At 34.9% G+C, this 18210-nt stretch overlaps 1 protein-coding gene and 2 long non-coding RNA genes across 7 annotated transcripts; 2 read left to right on the top strand and 1 right to left on the bottom strand.

Moving 5' to 3' along the window:
- Positions 1-8669: 8669 nt before the first annotated feature.
- Positions 8670-17886, bottom strand: mus201 (rad2 superfamily protein mus201). Of its 4 annotated transcripts, none has more exons than XM_087411594.1 (11): positions 17780-17886; positions 14129-14402; positions 13573-13792; positions 13260-13435; positions 12581-13006; positions 11918-12134; positions 10575-11824; positions 10389-10487; positions 10084-10297; positions 9678-9914; positions 8670-9587 (listed from the first exon to the last, which is right to left on the bottom strand). In XM_087411594.1, exons 3-11 carry the CDS (start codon positions 13658-13660, stop codon positions 8920-8922), a joined length of 3375 nt encoding a protein of 1124 aa, XP_087267720.1. In that variant the 5' UTR covers positions 13661-13792; positions 14129-14402; positions 17780-17886; the 3' UTR covers positions 8670-8919. The 4 variants fall into 4 exon arrangements, with proteins under 4 accessions (XP_087267720.1, XP_087267719.1, XP_011068202.2 ...); XM_087411593.1 differs by lacking the exon at positions 17780-17886 and adding an exon at positions 14498-14605; XM_011069900.2 differs by lacking the exon at positions 17780-17886 and having other exon boundaries at positions 14129-14508.
- On the top strand, positions 12730-13373 carry LOC147907975 (uncharacterized). 2 transcript variants are annotated; one of them, XR_015546821.1, is made up of 3 exons: positions 12730-12819; positions 12985-13058; positions 13283-13373. It is a non-coding gene; the product is annotated as an uncharacterized LOC147907975 (long non-coding RNA). The 2 variants fall into 2 exon arrangements; XR_015546822.1 differs by having other exon boundaries at positions 12985-13071.
- On the top strand, positions 14905-16363 carry LOC147907974 (uncharacterized). Its single transcript, XR_015546823.1, has 2 exons — positions 14905-14988; positions 16086-16363. It is a non-coding gene; the product is annotated as an uncharacterized LOC147907974 (long non-coding RNA).
- Positions 17887-18210: the final 324 nt, after the last annotated feature.

Genomic DNA, 18210 nt, shown 5'->3' with positions numbered 1-18210 from the left:
TGCAGGAAACATAAAAAAATAACATTAATGTAATAATTTTTCACTCAACAATGCAACTGCATTGTATGCCTTACGTATTGCAGTAACATTATTGAGTGAAAATTATAACGTTATGTGTTACTGTTATTTTGCTTTGCTTTAATCTTCGCCATGTAAAATACCTGCGCAACGACATCCCTAGCTAGTAAAATTATCGTTAAAAAGTTACAGGTTACAGAATAAGTCTATTGGACGTTGGACCAATGACACACGAGTAGTGTATACGACGATACTAACATCCAATCAGAAGGATGCGCGAGATACGCAACAACATGGCGGATAGGAGATACCAATCTTTGAGTAAAATGAGCAGTAACATAGGATATTACATACAAGTAAAAAAAACGGTAGATAACCTGGCTGAAACAGTAGGCAGTAGGTTTATGAGTCAAAATGAGGTAAATCTACCGCTAAAACGGTAGAATTGACAGCACTGATCCTGGCATAAAGTTTCTCTAGTAAGACAGGGAGCACAGACTCTTGCATAACATATAATAAGCATAAGAAAATAAACCAATCAAAGTCCTTTATTTCCTTCCTTTCCATAAAATAAAAGACTTTAATTGGTTAATTTTCTTATGCCTCATGTTTTATGCGTTATGCAAGAGTCTGTGCTCCTTGTCTTACTAGAGAAACTTTATGCCAGGATCAGTGCTGTCAATTCTACTGTTTTAGCAGTAGATTTACCTCATTTTGATTCATGGTATATCCAACACAAACTTGCATAGCTGCATAAACATATGCATACAGAAAATTATCTAATTGCATTTCTCTTATAAAATCGCACGTAAAATGTGATTGGATAATTTTCTTAGGCGTCCCACGCCTCCACTCTAACTCCTCTCTTGCGCAACAGGAAGGGGAGTTTTTCCTTAAGGCGGATTCTACGCGCGACGACGCGCTCATCGACCATCATCACAGTATAAATATATATAATATGGACACTAAGTGTCAGCATCTTTTATGTAGTGGGTTCCAGGTCACATGACTCGCCGCCATGTTCTAGATTGGAAAGGCGTTTATAAATTTAAGTTTTTATAAAGTTACAGAATGATTTTTCTAAAAAAAAGACATAATTCGATCGTATTAAGAAAATTATTTATAGCGAGTATATTTTTAAATCATTAATTATTCATAATATTAGGTGTTGGAATTAATTCGTAGCGTTTTTAATGAAAGAATGTTATTTATTTCACATGAGCATTAAAAAATACATTAATGAAAGTACTTCCCATCACTTGTAAAACGCTACGAATTAATTCCAACACCTAATAATTACATAATATAATGTTAACGAATCATTATATAAAGATAATGGCTCGTATTCAGAACCCGCTTTTATCTCTAAAATTCTATAGTATCGTAAATTATAGCACGTTAGCGTGCTAAAATCGTTGTAAGTGCCAATATTCACATTGATAACAATAATAATATTAAACAGTAATAAATAAATTATAAATAATAATTGATTAAATACTATATCAAAATTAAATAATTAAATAATTAAGTAATTAAATAATTAAGTATAAAAATATAATATATTGCATGAAAATTGTAATTAAATGTGAAATTTTAATTTAATAATATACGTACACAAATGCATATTATTTTTATTACGAGAAATACTTTATCGTATACAAATATAACAGTCTACACAATATAGCGTCTCCGAAAAAAATTTTTTAGTAAAACTTAATTTGATTAATTATATTTTATGGGAAAAAGATCTAGTTAACCTAATCTAACCTGCAATTTCAACTGAAGGCAGCCATATTCTTGGTTGGAAACTGACGCATGCGCATTAAAAATTGAAGACTACAAAAAACAAAGTTTAGTGTCCATACTATGTACTTATATGGTCAACGCGATGTTGTAAATGCTTCGAAACGTTTTTTAATTGATCAATTTGTAAAATTCTTTCTTCTAATTGGTCCATCAAATGCTTCAAAGCATTTGTAGCGAGACTTTGACCACAGTCCATATCATTTATGACTCTTGCGCGATGCGCGACATCCAGATTGTTTTCACTCAAATGCATCTATGTATCATTTTATCCTTGTTATTCACCGAATATTAAACGAGGATAAATAATACATGGGTGCACCCGGATAAATTTCCGAACATAGTTCAATAAGCATATATATAATTTTTCTAGTAGAGGTTGTAAGAATGAAATCACATGATGCGGAAAATGACTGCGAAATAAAAAATGCGTCATAGAAACAACCATTCAGCGTTATTCAGCGTTATTCGAATAGCGCTAATTGGTTATTTGAATGACGCATTCTCTATTCCGCAGTCCTTTTCCACACTATGTGATTTCACTCTAATTATATTTTGTTACATATTGTATATCAAGGTGTATGTACTAGAGTATGTATAAGGATATCAATCATGAAACTTTATCCCTAGGAAAAGTGAAAATTTTTACCATTGAAATTAATGGAGAAATTTTTCACTTTTCACTTTCCATCTTTGATTGATCCCAAAATCATATTTTTCAATTAATTTTGCTTTTTGTGTAGCCATGCGCAGATCGACCCATTCGCTTGTCTCGTACGAGAAATGTTCAACTTTGCTCAACTTTTGCTGCGACGTCGCGATACTTGGAAAAATTGTATTGGGTCATCTAAAAAGTATCCGCGGTTTTTTGTCACTAGATGTGTGTTGATGGTCATATATCTAGTGACAAAGTATCCGCGGTTTTGTCACTAGATGGTATTGATGGTCAACACCATCTAGTAACAAAAACCGCGGATACTTTTTAGATGACCCAATATGATTATTGGATTGTATTCGGAAATTTATCCGGACCATGTACAATATTATTTATCCTTTAACATTTGGTAAATAACAAGGATAAAATAATACATAGATGCACTGAAGGCAACTTGGATATCGCGTATCGAATGTCGCGTATCGCGCTGGTGTGCAAGAGCTATTAGAATCTTTTTCATATGGAGGCGGCGTTATGCTATTGTTATGTCCCGGGTGAAGATGCCGAGTTAGGATGAGATAGCACGAACAAGCGACATCCCAGCAAATTCAAATTAAAATTACAACTGTTATATTTAGTTAGAGATGACGAAAATGAATCCGTAAGCCGAACGGAAACTTACGGAGCCTCTTCTCGATAATAATTGAAGCTTAGGTAATTTAGTTAATGTTGATTCGATGTTGACGTAATAGTCATGAAACATGAAAATTAAAGTAACGTTAAATTGATTGACAAAGTGGCAATATACTTTTAATTTATCGAAATGATAGATGACACTGATCGAGAAAATAATTAAGGGAAAAAGGGGTATCGCTTTCGATACAACTTATTAAAGTAAATGAAAGTAGCTGTAAGGTGAAATAATTATTATAAAATATTATTATAAAATATTATTATAAATATTATTATAAAATATTATTAAATATATTATTAAATAAGTCTAATAATAATGACGGAACATGAAATGACAGTATGTGTGAAAATATGTATAAATATATGTATTAAATATTGGGTCATCTAAAAAGTATCCGCGGTACTTTGTCACTAGATATATGACCATCAACACACATCTAGTGACAAAAAATCGCGGATACTTTTGAGATGACCCAATATTTATTTAATAGTGGTTAGTTAACATTGGCTATGATTAATAGTGGTTAGTTAACATGGACTATGATTGAGTATTATAAAAAGATTCAGCTGATATATTAAATGAATATAATAAGATAATTCATTTCCATCTATTCAATCTGATATAATTGGAATAGTAAATATAACGCAGTAACGTGTAGACGTAATATAATTCAAGAAAATTCTGAAATATCTAAATGTTTTAAAATCAAGATCTATTAATATTATTATTTAATATAAAGTACTAAATAAAAGAATAGATTATCAAGGATAGTAGGTTACCAAGAACAATAAAGTATATGTATATAGTATGTGTATATTTGTAACAAAACTGAATAAATATCGAAAAGACAATGTATTATAATATTGTAAGAGAGACGTAAGTTATCATAATATAATAGAATCTAGTATAATCCGAGATAATAAGTGCAGGAATATTATAATAATACAGTATTAATATATAATACTTGTATTACGATTTATATAATAAAATATTATTACTAGAATATTATTTGAAATTTGGATATAATATTGGGTCATCTAAAAACCGCGGATACTTTTTAGATGATCCGATATGAATAATCACAAAAAATACGTACGATGTAATTAATCATATATTATATATATATTTATATAGTTTAGATGTGATGTAAAGAAAAGCTATTTCGTTAGATTGAATAATGAAAGGAACGTTTCACTAAGAAATGACAAATATGATTTAGATATATTCAATAAAAATAACGATTATTGTGTTTCATCCCTTACAAGTGCATATGAGCATGTATAAACCCATACAGCACGGAAGATTGCTGCAATGTTGCAGATTGCAATGTAACATTGCAGAGATATTACAGAAATGTAAATTAACAATATGCTTGCAAAATATCAATAATATGCTTGTAATATTCCACAAATATTGCAAAACTGTAATTCTTTAATTGTTACACTAATATAAAAATATAAATTTTTACAATATTTATGTAGTACAGTCTTTTAGTTTAACAGTCATTTTTGTGATATAATAATTAATATTCATTTTATATTTAAATAAAAAATTCATTCATCTATTATTTGACGGTCATTTCATAGCTAAGTTTTATTTTAAACAAAAGATAGTATAAAAGAAGGGCAAAAAGCCAATAACGTATAAAAGAATTTTAATTTAAATAAGCAAAATTGATACAAAATAATTAAAATAAACAAACGTTTCAACCTTACAATCCTTTTCAATGCAATCTTACAATAATATAAACATCGTTCTAAATTAAAAATCCGTACATGGTCTTACAATATTCTTACAATTCCTTAATATAAAATTTTTTCTTTCTGTGTAATACGCTGCGAGTCATAAAATTTATCCAAATACATTACATTGCAATATTGCTGGAACGTTTCATTGTCATATAACAGAAAGCGGATATCTTAACATTGTTGGAATCTTGCAGCAATTATTCAGCAATGTTTCGCAACCACCATGCAATATTGCAATGTTTCAGTGAAATTATTCTGCAATGTTTTTGCAACCTTTCTGTGCTGTATGGGTAATAGTATCTCGTCGGTGACCATAGTTAACCGTGAGTTGTGAAACTGAGTCCTAGCAGATTAATTGTATTATGTACACACGACGAATTATGAGGATTATGGGGCTATGGGGTGCTGTCCATTTGGCGGCACAAGTCGAGTTTACGCCGAATCGTGTTATGGTACGTGTTCGGTTGTCTCAGCTAATTCGCTATTATTCATGATTACTGGGGTTTTGCCGTCGAGACGGTTATTGTTGGTGCGGGGGGCCTGTCTTCAGATCCCATCCGAGATTTCTCCTTGCTCTAAAAGTAACAACCCTCATCTCTCTGTTCCACCGGCGCCATGCCAGATCTTCCGGCCGGTGTCGGCGGTGATCCCCCGGAGGACGGCATGCCGTCCCTCCTCAATTTTAGTTCCCCTGATGCAATTTGACGATTTTGTCAGCTGTTACGTGCCACGTAACAATTGTTACATTTTTAATATAAAGTTTTTTACACATGTTTTCCTAAACATGAGTTTTCCTAAACATGTTTTCCTAAACATTCCTGACAATCTTATTTCCGACTATTCTTCTTATTTGCTAACCTATCATTTTTTCCTTTTGATCTTTTTTTTATCTACTCTAAAGACCCTTTTGAAATTCAATCTTACAAATATTTTATGATATCTCTAAACGGATTCTAGAGTCATCATCACATATCTTAGTTTCCTTTATCCTTATCACGTGTATTTTTGGTACTTGAAAATCACGTTATTGATTAGAATTTGTAAGAAACTCCACCGCTTTAGTCGAAGTAAAGATCCTTCTAGCTCTGACCGAGTCTACTCATGATGGAAATATACAAGGTGAGCTATTCCCATGGTTGCGCGTGAATTTTGGATAAAATTTGATTGGCTGTTCCAGTATACCAACGCTATTATACGCAAGAAATTGCATATTGGGTAACATTTGATTGGTCATCTCCAGTATTGCTATCGCCATTATGCCAATGGTTCACCTTGTATGCCTTCTGGCCATCCTCAACGATCTCTTCGCGGAAGACGATTTCCCAGAAAGCTGGCGACAATCTTTTATAATTTTTATCCCCAAACTAGGGGGGAGGGACCTCCGCCCCATCTCGCTTATCTCCTGCCTATTAAAAATCTTGGAAAAAGTCATCTACTTTACTAAGGTGGCTCGAATCAGAGCGCATTCTACCTCGTTTCCAACTGGGTTTTAGACCAGGATGCTATTGTGCCGACAATCCAGTCACTCTAACGAACCATATTTATGCCGGCTTCGCGGAAAAAAAGAGTATCTACTGAGTCGAGCGCTTTCTTCGACATTATGGGAACCTTCGACAATGTAATCCCGTCAATCCTCCTTAATGATTTGATGAATATGGGGATTTCGATCTGAGTTAGAAGATTTATCGGCAATCTAATATATGAACGCCACATCTTTTCAGTAGAGGATGATCTACTCAAAGGGCCCTGATCCCTTCAAGGGCACTCCCCAGGGATCTGCGTTAAGCCCTCTTCTCTTCAATATTTACGCCAAGGATATCACCCAGTGCATCTTCGAAAGCGCTCACATTCTACAATACTCTAACGCCATTGTCGTTTTCTCCACAAACAGATAAACACAGATAAACTAGAATCGCAGTACAGGCTACGCTCAATAAACTCTTCTCCTTCCTGAGAAACCGTGGACTATATCTGTCTCCTAGCAAGTCAACGTTTACAGTTTTCACCAGAAACAAACAGAAGCTGAACATGTCCAGACCTCTTCACATCAATAGACAGGACTTGCAGTTGGTCAAGTCAATAAAATTTCTCAACGGTAAAATGCACTTAGAATACCTCATTCAGAAAGGTTATTAACACCATTTCTTTCCTGGCTGGGGTTTGGTGGGGCTCCCATTCACTCCTGCTGATATATCGCACAGTCTTCCGCAGTTCAATCGAATATGGCAGCCAAATTTCAGCTAAAGGACCATCAAAGGTTCTTCCTCAAACTTCAAAGACTATAATTCAAGGCTCTTCGATGTGCGGGTGGTTACAGGATCTCTACACCTACAAACGTCCTCTTCGCGAAATTAAAAGGAATTCCTCTCTACATTCGCTTCACCTCCAAATTCTTATATAAAAACCTCGCTATCCTTGATAACCCGGTCCCCGATAGGTTTAAAGCCATGAAGACGCTACATATAATCCAAACGAGCTGATGCTCTTAGGAAAATTCTGGGTTTGCGCGTCTACGCTGTGCAAAAACATGTAAACACTAGCATCCATCGCTCAAATATTTCTCCTTTTCTCTCTTATAATCCTGTCTACATCTTCATCTACCCCTTCAACGATTGTATGTCCTCGATCGATAATTCTAATCCTCCAGTAACTTTCCAAATTGAGTTCGCTCTTAGAACAGAATTTACTTTCTCCTACGTCTCATTCTACACTGACGAATCTAAACTGGACAATATGGCAGCGGCGGGTGCCGGCATCATTCCCCGGAACTCAATATCAACATTATGCATTCGTTACCGCCTGAAACCTTCACTTTTTCGGCTGAAGTCTGAGCGACCGTTCGGCATTGCGCATGGCTGCAGAACGCAGCTGCTCCGATATCATTATCTATACGGACTCGAGAAGCGTGTTAGAGGCAATCAGTCACGTTAATTCTGGTACAAGCAACCTGACTACCCTGCTTAAATATCTCTGCTTTGGACAATGCTTCAAGAAAATTGCACCCTCTTCTGGGTATCCTCCCACAAGGGCATTGTTGGAAATGAAATAACAGATCAACTCGCCAAGGATATTTGTACCCCAGGTGACCGTCCACAGTATCCCATGTGCGGATTTCCTGGACTCTAAGTTTTTAATAAGAACATGAAATTCTCCACCTTTCTTGAAGAGCAAGCGCATGTCAAAGGACAGCTTATACGCAGAATATTATTCAAGCCTCGCTGTTAATTCCTGATATTTTCAAAAATCACTCAAAAGAGAGGAAATTGTCATGATCAATGGCATGAGATCCAATCACTATAGTCTCCAATACAGTCTCTATAGAAAGAACATTGTAAGCTCTTCTTGCGGAGATCCTCAGGACATTAATCACGTAATATTCTTTATCAACAGACTAGGCTGACAAAATCGTTAACTACCTTCGTAATAAATTCCCCGAATCCAATAATGATATCTCTCCATGTTAATCCCATTCCAAAATTATGCCGACTCCTATTGGCTGCGAATATACAAATATAACTAGACTTTCTCTCACTGGCGCTCCTTCTTCGAGGGTGCGTGAAGCGTGCCCTACTCCTTGGGCTTCTATCCCCTTTACTACCGTCGCTACTGGTCGTATCGTGGCGTATTGCCGCGGGAGTCATTAACGAGGAAAAAGAAGATGGCACAAGTCGACAAAAATGTCTTTCTATCTTTGTTACTCTCTGAATGTTAAACAAGATAGAATAACATTTGTGTCAACTTGTATAAAAAATGGAAAGCATAATCATTAAATTATGGAGAAAAATTTACAAGACATTCTTAATCTATATAGCTACGCCATTATTATAGAGATAAATTATGTGCATAAATATTTTACATTTACAATAATGACACACGCATGTATACACACAAGTGGGCGCTCGCACAACATACTTAAGTAATATCTTTCAAAAAAGCGTGTAATAGAGTTTGATACAGTCTGATAAAAATGTGCATTTTTCCATCTCTTTTATCAAATAAATCTAGTTGCTATCACTTTCCGATAGTTCTGCCTGTTCCTTGACTTTTCGTATTTTGTATTTTACCTTTCTTGTTTTGCTTAAGCCTTGTTTTGATTTCCTAAATATTTCTATAGCATGCAGTTTCTTTTCTAATGCGCTTTTCTTATCTTTCTCTCGTTGCGGTATATATTCCTTGTTGTATTTTTCTTTATTAATGGCTTTAATAGGTCTCTCTTTCTCATGGATAGCATTTTTAATCTTATCAGTCGGTGTCTCAAGTTCAGTAAATTCAAATTCTGAATTCTTTTCTGTATTTGATTTTTGGACAACATCATCTTTTTTACTTTTCTTAAGTCGAGGTTTGCCATTTATGTTGCTATCCGTCTCTACATCGTCACTATTCAGTCTATGTAAAGCCTTCTGCACTCTCTTACTTAAGCTTGATTCAATCGAGTGCGGAGACGCTTTTGCTATCAAGTACATATCTAATAATTTTTGATTCTTATTTTCTTTCATTCTCCTCAATACCGGTATCATTGTATTATCGAACTTGTCCTTTGTCCATCCAAATTTCTGCCTGGTATAGTCGCAGAGAAGCACAACGTTTGGTTTGTCCCAGGTAAAAGTTTCTTTCGACTCGTCAACCGTAGGAAAAAGATACGCTTGGACAATTGCTTGATTTGGGAAATCTGTCAAGTAATCAGTTATGTTACTCATAATCACTTATTCCACTTAGTTTTACTCATCCTTATCAGTCTATAGATGAAATTACCGCTTACCTTTGTTCAATTTCAGGTTTCGCAATTTATTACGTAAGCCTGTTTTCCCAGGAGCAACAAACATTCCCTTCTTTATCCACGAACAAAAATTATGTAACCCATGTAATACGTTATCTCCATCGGCAGGAAACGCGGCTAATATTTCTAGCGCAGTAACTGGTCCAACGCCAGCCACTCCCGTGGTATAATCACTACCAACCAAAAGGGCCAATTGTATCAATTGATTGCGGTTAAGTTCTGTGATATATAATTATTTTGTTGTTAGATCTATAATAATTGATTTTTTCACAGAAATAACATATACATATATATATATATATATATATATATATTACATATATATATTAATTAGTATTATATTATTGCTACATTAGCTTAAGAAAACAATGAATCTACCAGTACTTACTAAAATGATGTTGAATATCACAGGCACGAAATCGCAACATTCTTTTGTTGTGATTGAAAAAATTCTTGTATACGCATTGACCTCCAAAAAGCCAGATATCGGAATCATCTGTAATTGTGCCGTCGGTTAGTTTAATCTGTTCCAAATATGCACACTGTGCTTCCGCTTCCATGGGAGCTATTATGTATGGTATTCCGAATAAACGTAGTAAATCCTATAAACGAATATAATATAATAGTATGCAACAATGAATATATTGTATTATAATCAAACACACACAGCTGCCTATACATTTTCGAGTATACCTGTGCATCGGTTTTTATTTGCTCAGAAATATTGGTAGCTTGTCTCTCGAATTTGCCAATGTCTCTCGCAAGTTCTTCCTGCTGATCTTCTAATTGTTCCTGTAATTACATAATCATATCAGATAAATAAATACAAATGCAATAAAATTATTATCCACTTGTTTATAGAAATAATGTTAAGCTTACTTTCAATTCTATCAAATCTTCTTTATTAGTAGGTAACACTTGTGGTTTTTTCTGTATACATTCGTCTAAAGAATTAACTCGAGTAGACGTATCCGTACTATGCTCGATCGATTTACTCGAATTTTCGCTGTCACATATTATGTCTTCGCCATCCAGTATATTCTTGCTTAATTCAATATTTTCTGGCAATTTAGTTTTTGTTTTTTCCCTGATTGATTCTTCATATATAGTATCTAAGATAAGAGTATCTTCTCTCTCACTACTGTTTTCAGAAATTAATTGTGTTTGCTGTTCTCCATTTACCATATCAACAAATTGTTCTTGTTCCGGACTCACTGGTATAACTTTCTCTTTATTCACTTCCCTAAATATATCGGTAAATATATCATCTTCTAATTCTTTATCGATTTTGAAAGTTATCTCGATATCTTTTTTCTTCGTTTTTCTTGAAATATTCATATCATGTATCGGAACATCTTGAATTTCAATGAAATCGTCAGAATCGGATTCAGATGTATCTATTCGTATTATATTATTAGATTTTGGGGCAAGATAATGTTTGTCTGATATTATTTCTTTATCCAAACTTGAAACATCAGATGTAATAGTAATATTTGAAGTCTTGATATTATTCTCCAATAGTTTAACTTGAGTGAGATTATCCGATTCTGGACTACTTGAAATTAATTCATCGGCCGTATTCTCTTTAGATATGCATGCGTCTTTCATACTTTGTGATTCTACGGATTTCAAAACTTGCTCACAATTTTCAGGAAATGTTAATACCGATTTATCATCTGGCTTTGCTAATTCTATGTAAATATCTTTTTTTGTGGTATCTTTAATGTTTTTGCTTACCGTCTTGCGACTTTCATCCTTATTACGTTTAATAAGTTGCATAATTTGATTCTGGGACAAATCGCTATATTCTAACATATATGTTAATGCAGGATTTATCATATTTTTCTCCAATAATGTCAATGATTCGTTTATATCATTTTCAGATTCCCACTCACTATCAAATGTGTATTCATTTATGTTTTCTGCAATGGGTAGAGCATCATCATAGATTGATACATTATTCTCACTATCGGAATCGTTTAATTCATACTCATTAATATTTTCTACGATTGGCATAGGATTACTTGGGCCAGCAACAGGTTCAATTTCTTCATTTACATTCTGTAACATATCACTTTTGTTCGGCTCTGTTTCATTTGTAATAGATTTTTTTGCTAATGCATTTTTGTCTGTATGAAATAAATGTAAAATTCATTATTAAATAGATTCACGATGTGATAACAAGAAACAATTAATGATATTTCAACATTTATTGCACGTACCACTGATATAAATCAATCTGGTTGTGCTATCCATAGCTACTCGAAAAGCTGCGTCTCTACTCTTTGTATCAACACCTTGTTCAGTCAGTAACTTGTCCAACTCTTCCAAGGTAAGTGTCTTTCCACCCATTTCCTTTTCAGCGGATTCTAAAGATGTTTGCACATGTCTACGTTTAAGCAAACGTTTCAACTGGAAGCCTGAGAACTCTTGTGATTCCTACATCGAACATGATATACATTTGTACTCCCACACACATACATACATACATGCATACATACATACGCACATATATATATATATATATATATATATATATATATATAATATATATATAGAGTGTTCTACAATTCGTGATTGAAATTTTAACATATTCCTGACTTAAAAATAAGACATATCCTAATACCAAAGTGTTGAGGGTATAATAATTTTTAATTAGTTATATATATTTATTATTTTTAATATCCTGTAATATTTTTATGTTATGTACACGTCGCATATATAATTATTTTCTATGTTTAAACATGAAATAATGATTAGTGAAATATTTTAATATTAGGATTTTTGTCTTATTTTTAAGTCAAGAATAATGTTATTAAAATTTCGAATTGTGGGATACTCAACATATATACAGTGTTTAGATATTGTTTTACATTTGTACATACTTGAGGCATTTCATATAAACGACCCCAGGAATTTTGTTTTCTCGTTTCTTTAAGGTCAGTGAGTATGTCATAACGGACATCTGCAGGTAATGCTTTAAATTCGTTACTGGTTACGTCAACATTATGTATGTTTCCCATCCATTTGGATTGTTTCCGTGGACTTAGTTCGACAGGGGAATCGGAATCGTCTTGATCGTCATCAACGTAACTCTGCAAGTTGCTAACGCTAGGCATATCAGGTAGAACAAACATATCTTCGTTGGTTTGCGTATTTATCGTTATTTGTATCGCTTTACTAGTTTGATCCTTGGAATCTTTATTAAGAACAGTTTTTACAACTCTGTGCTTTATCAAGTTGTTTATCAAATCCGCCTTCATTTTCTGCGCCTTACTCATGGCAATAGATTTCTGCTTCCTGCGCGAGGCCTGCAAACACAAAAGAATGAGAAGGCTCTTTTCTCACTACCTGGTTCCCACGGTGAGCTAATTAAGTACGAACAATATTATAATCAAGATAGAAGAACAGTTTAGTTTGTACGTAAATGCATAGTGCAAAAGTTTAAAATTTCATATAATGAATCATATCTTCTTTTCATTAAATACATGAGTTAGAGATGATTAATTATTTGTTAATTTGTAATCAGTTGAAAAGAGAGGATATAATCTATCGCGTATTTACAATTGTATTTTTCTTGAGCATAGGTACTCCTCCATCGAAGACAAAAACGGGCTTAATTTTGTAATACAGAAGTTTGCATATCCTAGTGAATAATCCAAGCAAATGGGCATTGGGTCTAGAAACGCCATGACGATCTTGATATCCTTGCAACACTTGGTATATCCATATCGATATATCTGTAAGAGATACATCATAAAGTTTGCCTCATTTTATATTATAATATAATCAAAATAAAATTAAATATAATTAAAATTATACTTAAGCTTTCGTAATCAGACTTATTACATATATATATATATATCTCGATACTCACCGATTGCCAAGACTTTGCCCTCGAGGCTTTCTAAGGGTACCGACTTTCCGGATGCTTCGAGCAACTTCCACAAGCCGTATACTCCCATTATGTCATAGATTGTGACGATAGGGAAACATACGCATGTGTGTCACACTAAAAGACATGCGAACGTTTTCCTGATACATTTTTCTTCCATTGTCTACATAAATGTCAACTGTTATCATCTTCAATTATTAACCTGAAAATACGCGTTTAATATTAATTCATTAAGCTGATTCTACAATGAGTCGGTAGCCGGTAGTCCCGCCGGTAAGTCTTAAGTCGGTGAATCGGTGAAGTTGGCCAACAGCCAATTCGTACGACTAAAACTACCGATTTTCTTAAGACTGAAGACCAAATTCGACTTTATTCCTTCCCATTAGTCGAATTAAAAACGACTCGTTGTACAATTAACAACTAGTAGATGCGAAAAAACAGTCATTTAGGTTAAAACTGGTTAAGACTTAAGATTTCCGACTATCAACTCATTGTAGAATCAGTTTTACTCATATCACACTCATACGTAGACACTTACATGATTAATATCATCCACAAGTGTATAGAAATCCACACATGCATGAAAGCACGCGTTTAATATTTTAGTGTCCAGTGGAGTCGACTTAGGTCGAACGGTTCATGTAGTTCACACTGTTTCCAACTGTTTCGCAGTCAGCTGCAATCAGCTGACGAAGGAAGCAAACGACAAACAGCAAACGATCATTACGGCACTAAGTCAGCTGCACTTGACTCAGCTCGACTGATCTCGCCGCGGTGTTTGCGCCTATTTTGTTTTTTTCTTTTTGCAGACGCTGGAGACGCGAATTAATTTACATAAAAAAAATATCTCTCTGTTAACGACCGTAATGGCGAAAAAATGCAAGCGTTCTCGAGTTTATGTACATACAGTGGGTTTTTGGGAACTCAACCCAGTTAGTTAATCCATTGAGTTGTCTGTTTTCTATTCCTGCACTAGACTGTTCTAGAACTCTCTTTCTCGCTTTAAAGTTCAGCCACAGAAAACAGACAACTCATGTTTGGATATCCGAAAGTATCGTTACCTTTAAGCCTGTTCTACAATGCTTTTTGTTTCCTATTTCTTTTTACTTCTTATCTGGTTTTTCCGTTTTATATATCGCCCGAGATAAAACGAAAAGTTAACGAACTTCGAAAGAAACAAGAAATACGTAACAAAAAATACGATCGTTGATAAAATGGTTGCAAAGGAGAAAAAAAGGTAAGAAAAAAAGGTAAGAAAAGGTAAGAAAAGGTAAGAAAACAAAGAGCACATAGTAGAATAAGCGCTTTGATCTCGTCCAATCAGAAATTAAAGTAAAGCCTGTGACGTCATCGATCCAACCCGGGTTAGGTTAAAACTTCGAACGTGACGTATCAAACGTATGTATAATCTATAATCTATATTAGACGATGCATTCGAGCGTTTTGAAGTCAGCTTATTCAAGTTAATTATGCGTCGTTGTTTCGCATCTTACTTATTCCTTAGAGGCAACGATAATAATTAGAATCGCGCGATAATTACGATAGTAGATCGTATCGAGATCACGCTCGCGGTATAATTTCATGCTGGTATCTTCGCGCCTCCATAGAAAGAAGGAGCGTGGGAATCGGGTTTTGTAAAAACTTAGTTCGCGGCGCGGATGGCGCGTCGTCATATCACACGTATGAGACGATATAAGATGACGTTATTACGATAAGAAGTTACGTTCGTCGAAACAAGCCAAAAGGAGCAAAAATAGAAAAAAGAATGGACACGTCGCGCCCATACATAGCACGTTGCACAAGTCGATAATTAGGGAGCGCCATTTAGCATGATTTAGCGATTTTATTTCTTACACATCTACCTAAGTACTACTTTATGTCGCAGCGTTTAACGCACAGATATATATATTTAATTTCTTTATAACTGGGTGAAAACTTTTCTTTGTTTATTATTACAGTTGAATATTATCAATACATATACTTGCCCAGCAAACGAGAATGGATTAGAATGGATTGAAATTTTTTTCTACCCGAATGCGTATTTTAAATAGCGAATACGTTTTTTGGATTCAATTGGATGCAATTGAATTACACAGAAAAAGCTAATATTATTTTTAGATTGAAAGGCTGATAGAGATGTGCTCCATGCAATTCCTATAAATGAATAAAAATGCATTCAGGATTCAAAAGCATTCATTTTAACATTCGTGAATCAATATTTCTAAAAATCTCAATCCATTTCAATCCATTCTCGTTTGTTAGTTGCGTTATTTCGTAATTGTTTACGTGTGACCTGCATCAACACACACACACACACACACACACACACACATATATATGTGTGTATATGTATATATATATGTATATATATATATATATATATATATATATATATATATATAGAGAGAGAGAGAGAGAGAGAGAGAGAGAGAGAGACAGAGACTTTTTGTTTCTCGATGACTTTAAATTATCTTCCCCTTCATTTTGCAATTCAGCGGACTGCTATAACAATCAGCCGATCAGGCAGAGAGGAAGAGTCGTTGCGAGACACGCAACGATACAAATTAAATAGAAAGCAGCTGAAATGACATCAGGCGAATTTATTCGAATGGGAAAGTCATACTTATCGCGAGTTGGAAAAATGTTGAAAATTATATCAGCAAATCAGCCATCAAGTAAGTGTAAAGAGCCACACGAGAACGATAGGAAATTACACGCAAAATAGAGTAACAATAATTAATCGCACGTAAAATGAAAGATTGTGCTAGAAAAATTCTTGACCACGCTAAGATAAATATAAATGTCTCGGAAAATAAAGTTAAAAAATTAATTATATAATATTATAATTGTCGATTTTATAAATCGACAATTTTTCGAGTTTTCATGTGAAAACGCGAATCTGTTGTCTAAAAAACGATCGCGTCTCCATTTCAGTTTAATAAAATTGAGATCAAATTTTGTTTATCTACCCCTTCCCATCTCATAAATCTGCAATTTAAATTTAAAGCCGAAAGTAATAAACTCTTTTCAGTAAAAATTTATAAAGATTTATAAAATGCCGTACACGGAAAAAAAAACACAGTTGAAAAACTTTACTGATTTAGCAAATCTATAGTCGTAATATATAGACAGTCAATTTTTTTATATTAAAGTAGCAAAGTTGATAACCGAATAACATTAGTGATTTGTTAAATCATCAAATCTTCTTAGTTATGTTGAATTCGTGCAATAAGTACAGATTTGCTGTATCATCCAATTAATTTTTTTTCTATGCAGAGACGCCTGACAATTGTGCGTAACATTCATCTTTAGCAATAGTTATCGAATAAAAATCGACCGAAATCTCGAAGAAAACTTTTCAAAATCTCTTTTTCTATTATATATGTACTTTTTTTTCATTTAGGTCCGTTTTCCGTGACTGAATTATAATGTACACTTTTGGAACTTAAACAGATAGTAAAATAAAGTGCAACTGTCTAGTGATGGGAATAAAAAACAGACCTCTAATGTGTCTATATCTATTTTTTTCTCATTATACGCACATATTGCACGTCTCCTGTAGTATTATTACAGTGTTACACATACACATATACAAATGTAATACAGGCACGCGTGAATGCCTCATATAGACGCGATATATATGATATATATATATATGTGTGTGTGTGTATGTATGTACATACATATATATATCGTATCGTCATGATCGCAAAAGTGGAGTGAGGTAGAGGCCACCCACTCTTTCCCACAGCAGGTTTTTCCCACGCCCCCCAGGATAACCCCAACATCCTTTTGCGGCAGCAATTCCGTGGGGGCGCCGTTACGTGGGGGAGGGGTGGGGGGAGGAGAGGGGAATGGATGGAAACGACGGGAGAGAAGCGGCGCGCTTCTCAGGTGGAGGGAGACAGGCAGGGAGCTGGAGGCGCTCGGGTCGACCGGGCCATTGTACAAACAATAGAATCTACAGCATCAGTGACGTATCTGCGTGGCTGCCGTGTGTGTGTCGTAGACGATTTGAAAAAAGAGTGTCATTCCGATTAATGAGAGAGAGAAAGAGAGAGAGACATTATGAAATCGAGGAACTATGCTGTAGAGAGCGATGTCGGGATATACAGGGCTCGTGCAATTAAACTATGAATTTCGGTCACATCTGATTTCATTCACGTCTGCTCGATGTAATAATACTCGCCGATATAATATTTGATACGATTCGTCGCGCGCGACGAATACAGTGAGGTGAGGTCCCTCTCGAAATTTCAAACGCCAGCGACGTTCGCGCGCAAATTTCGTACACCGGAGTGAACGTTGCCGCGTATCGCCCGACAGCTCCGACTACTCGGTCGCCTGCACGCCACTGCATCGCGGTGCGTTTGTTTTCAATTTGCCGAGAGCACCAAGTTCCCCCTCTCCTTCGCTCGCCACGTTCGTGGTGCAGCCACGCTTACAGTGCTCGCTGTTGGCCTCCGAACGCTTCCAAGTTAGTTATCCGTCTGCAGTCGCGGATTGAGGGTGATCTCCGTGGAACACGTCGCGTTAGCCGCATGAATTTCATTCGCCCCTCGTACATTACTTTGCACTATTATAAAAGGAGAAGACACGCCGTTTCCCCCGATTCGAATA

The sequence above is a fragment of the Acromyrmex echinatior genome, chromosome 11 (genome assembly GCF_024713525.1).
Source record: "Acromyrmex echinatior isolate Ae372 chromosome 11, ASM2471352v2, whole genome shotgun sequence".
In the NCBI taxonomy this organism is placed as follows: domain Eukaryota; kingdom Metazoa; phylum Arthropoda; class Insecta; order Hymenoptera; family Formicidae; genus Acromyrmex; species Acromyrmex echinatior.
This window is presented reverse-complemented; position numbering and strand designations above follow the sequence as displayed.

Coding starts and splice junctions, on each gene's coding strand:
- mus201 (XM_087411594.1), bottom strand. CDS start 13,660: ATGGGAGTATACGGCTTGTGGAAGTTGCTCGAAGCATCCGGAAAGTCG. Junction 13,007..13,259: donor TGCTCAAGAAAAATACAATT/GTAAATACGCGA, acceptor TTGTGTTTGCAG/GCCTCGCGCAGGAAGCAGAA. Junction 10,298..10,388: donor AAATAAAAACCGATGCACAG/GTATACTCGAAA, acceptor ATTCGTTTATAG/GATTTACTACGTTTATTCGG.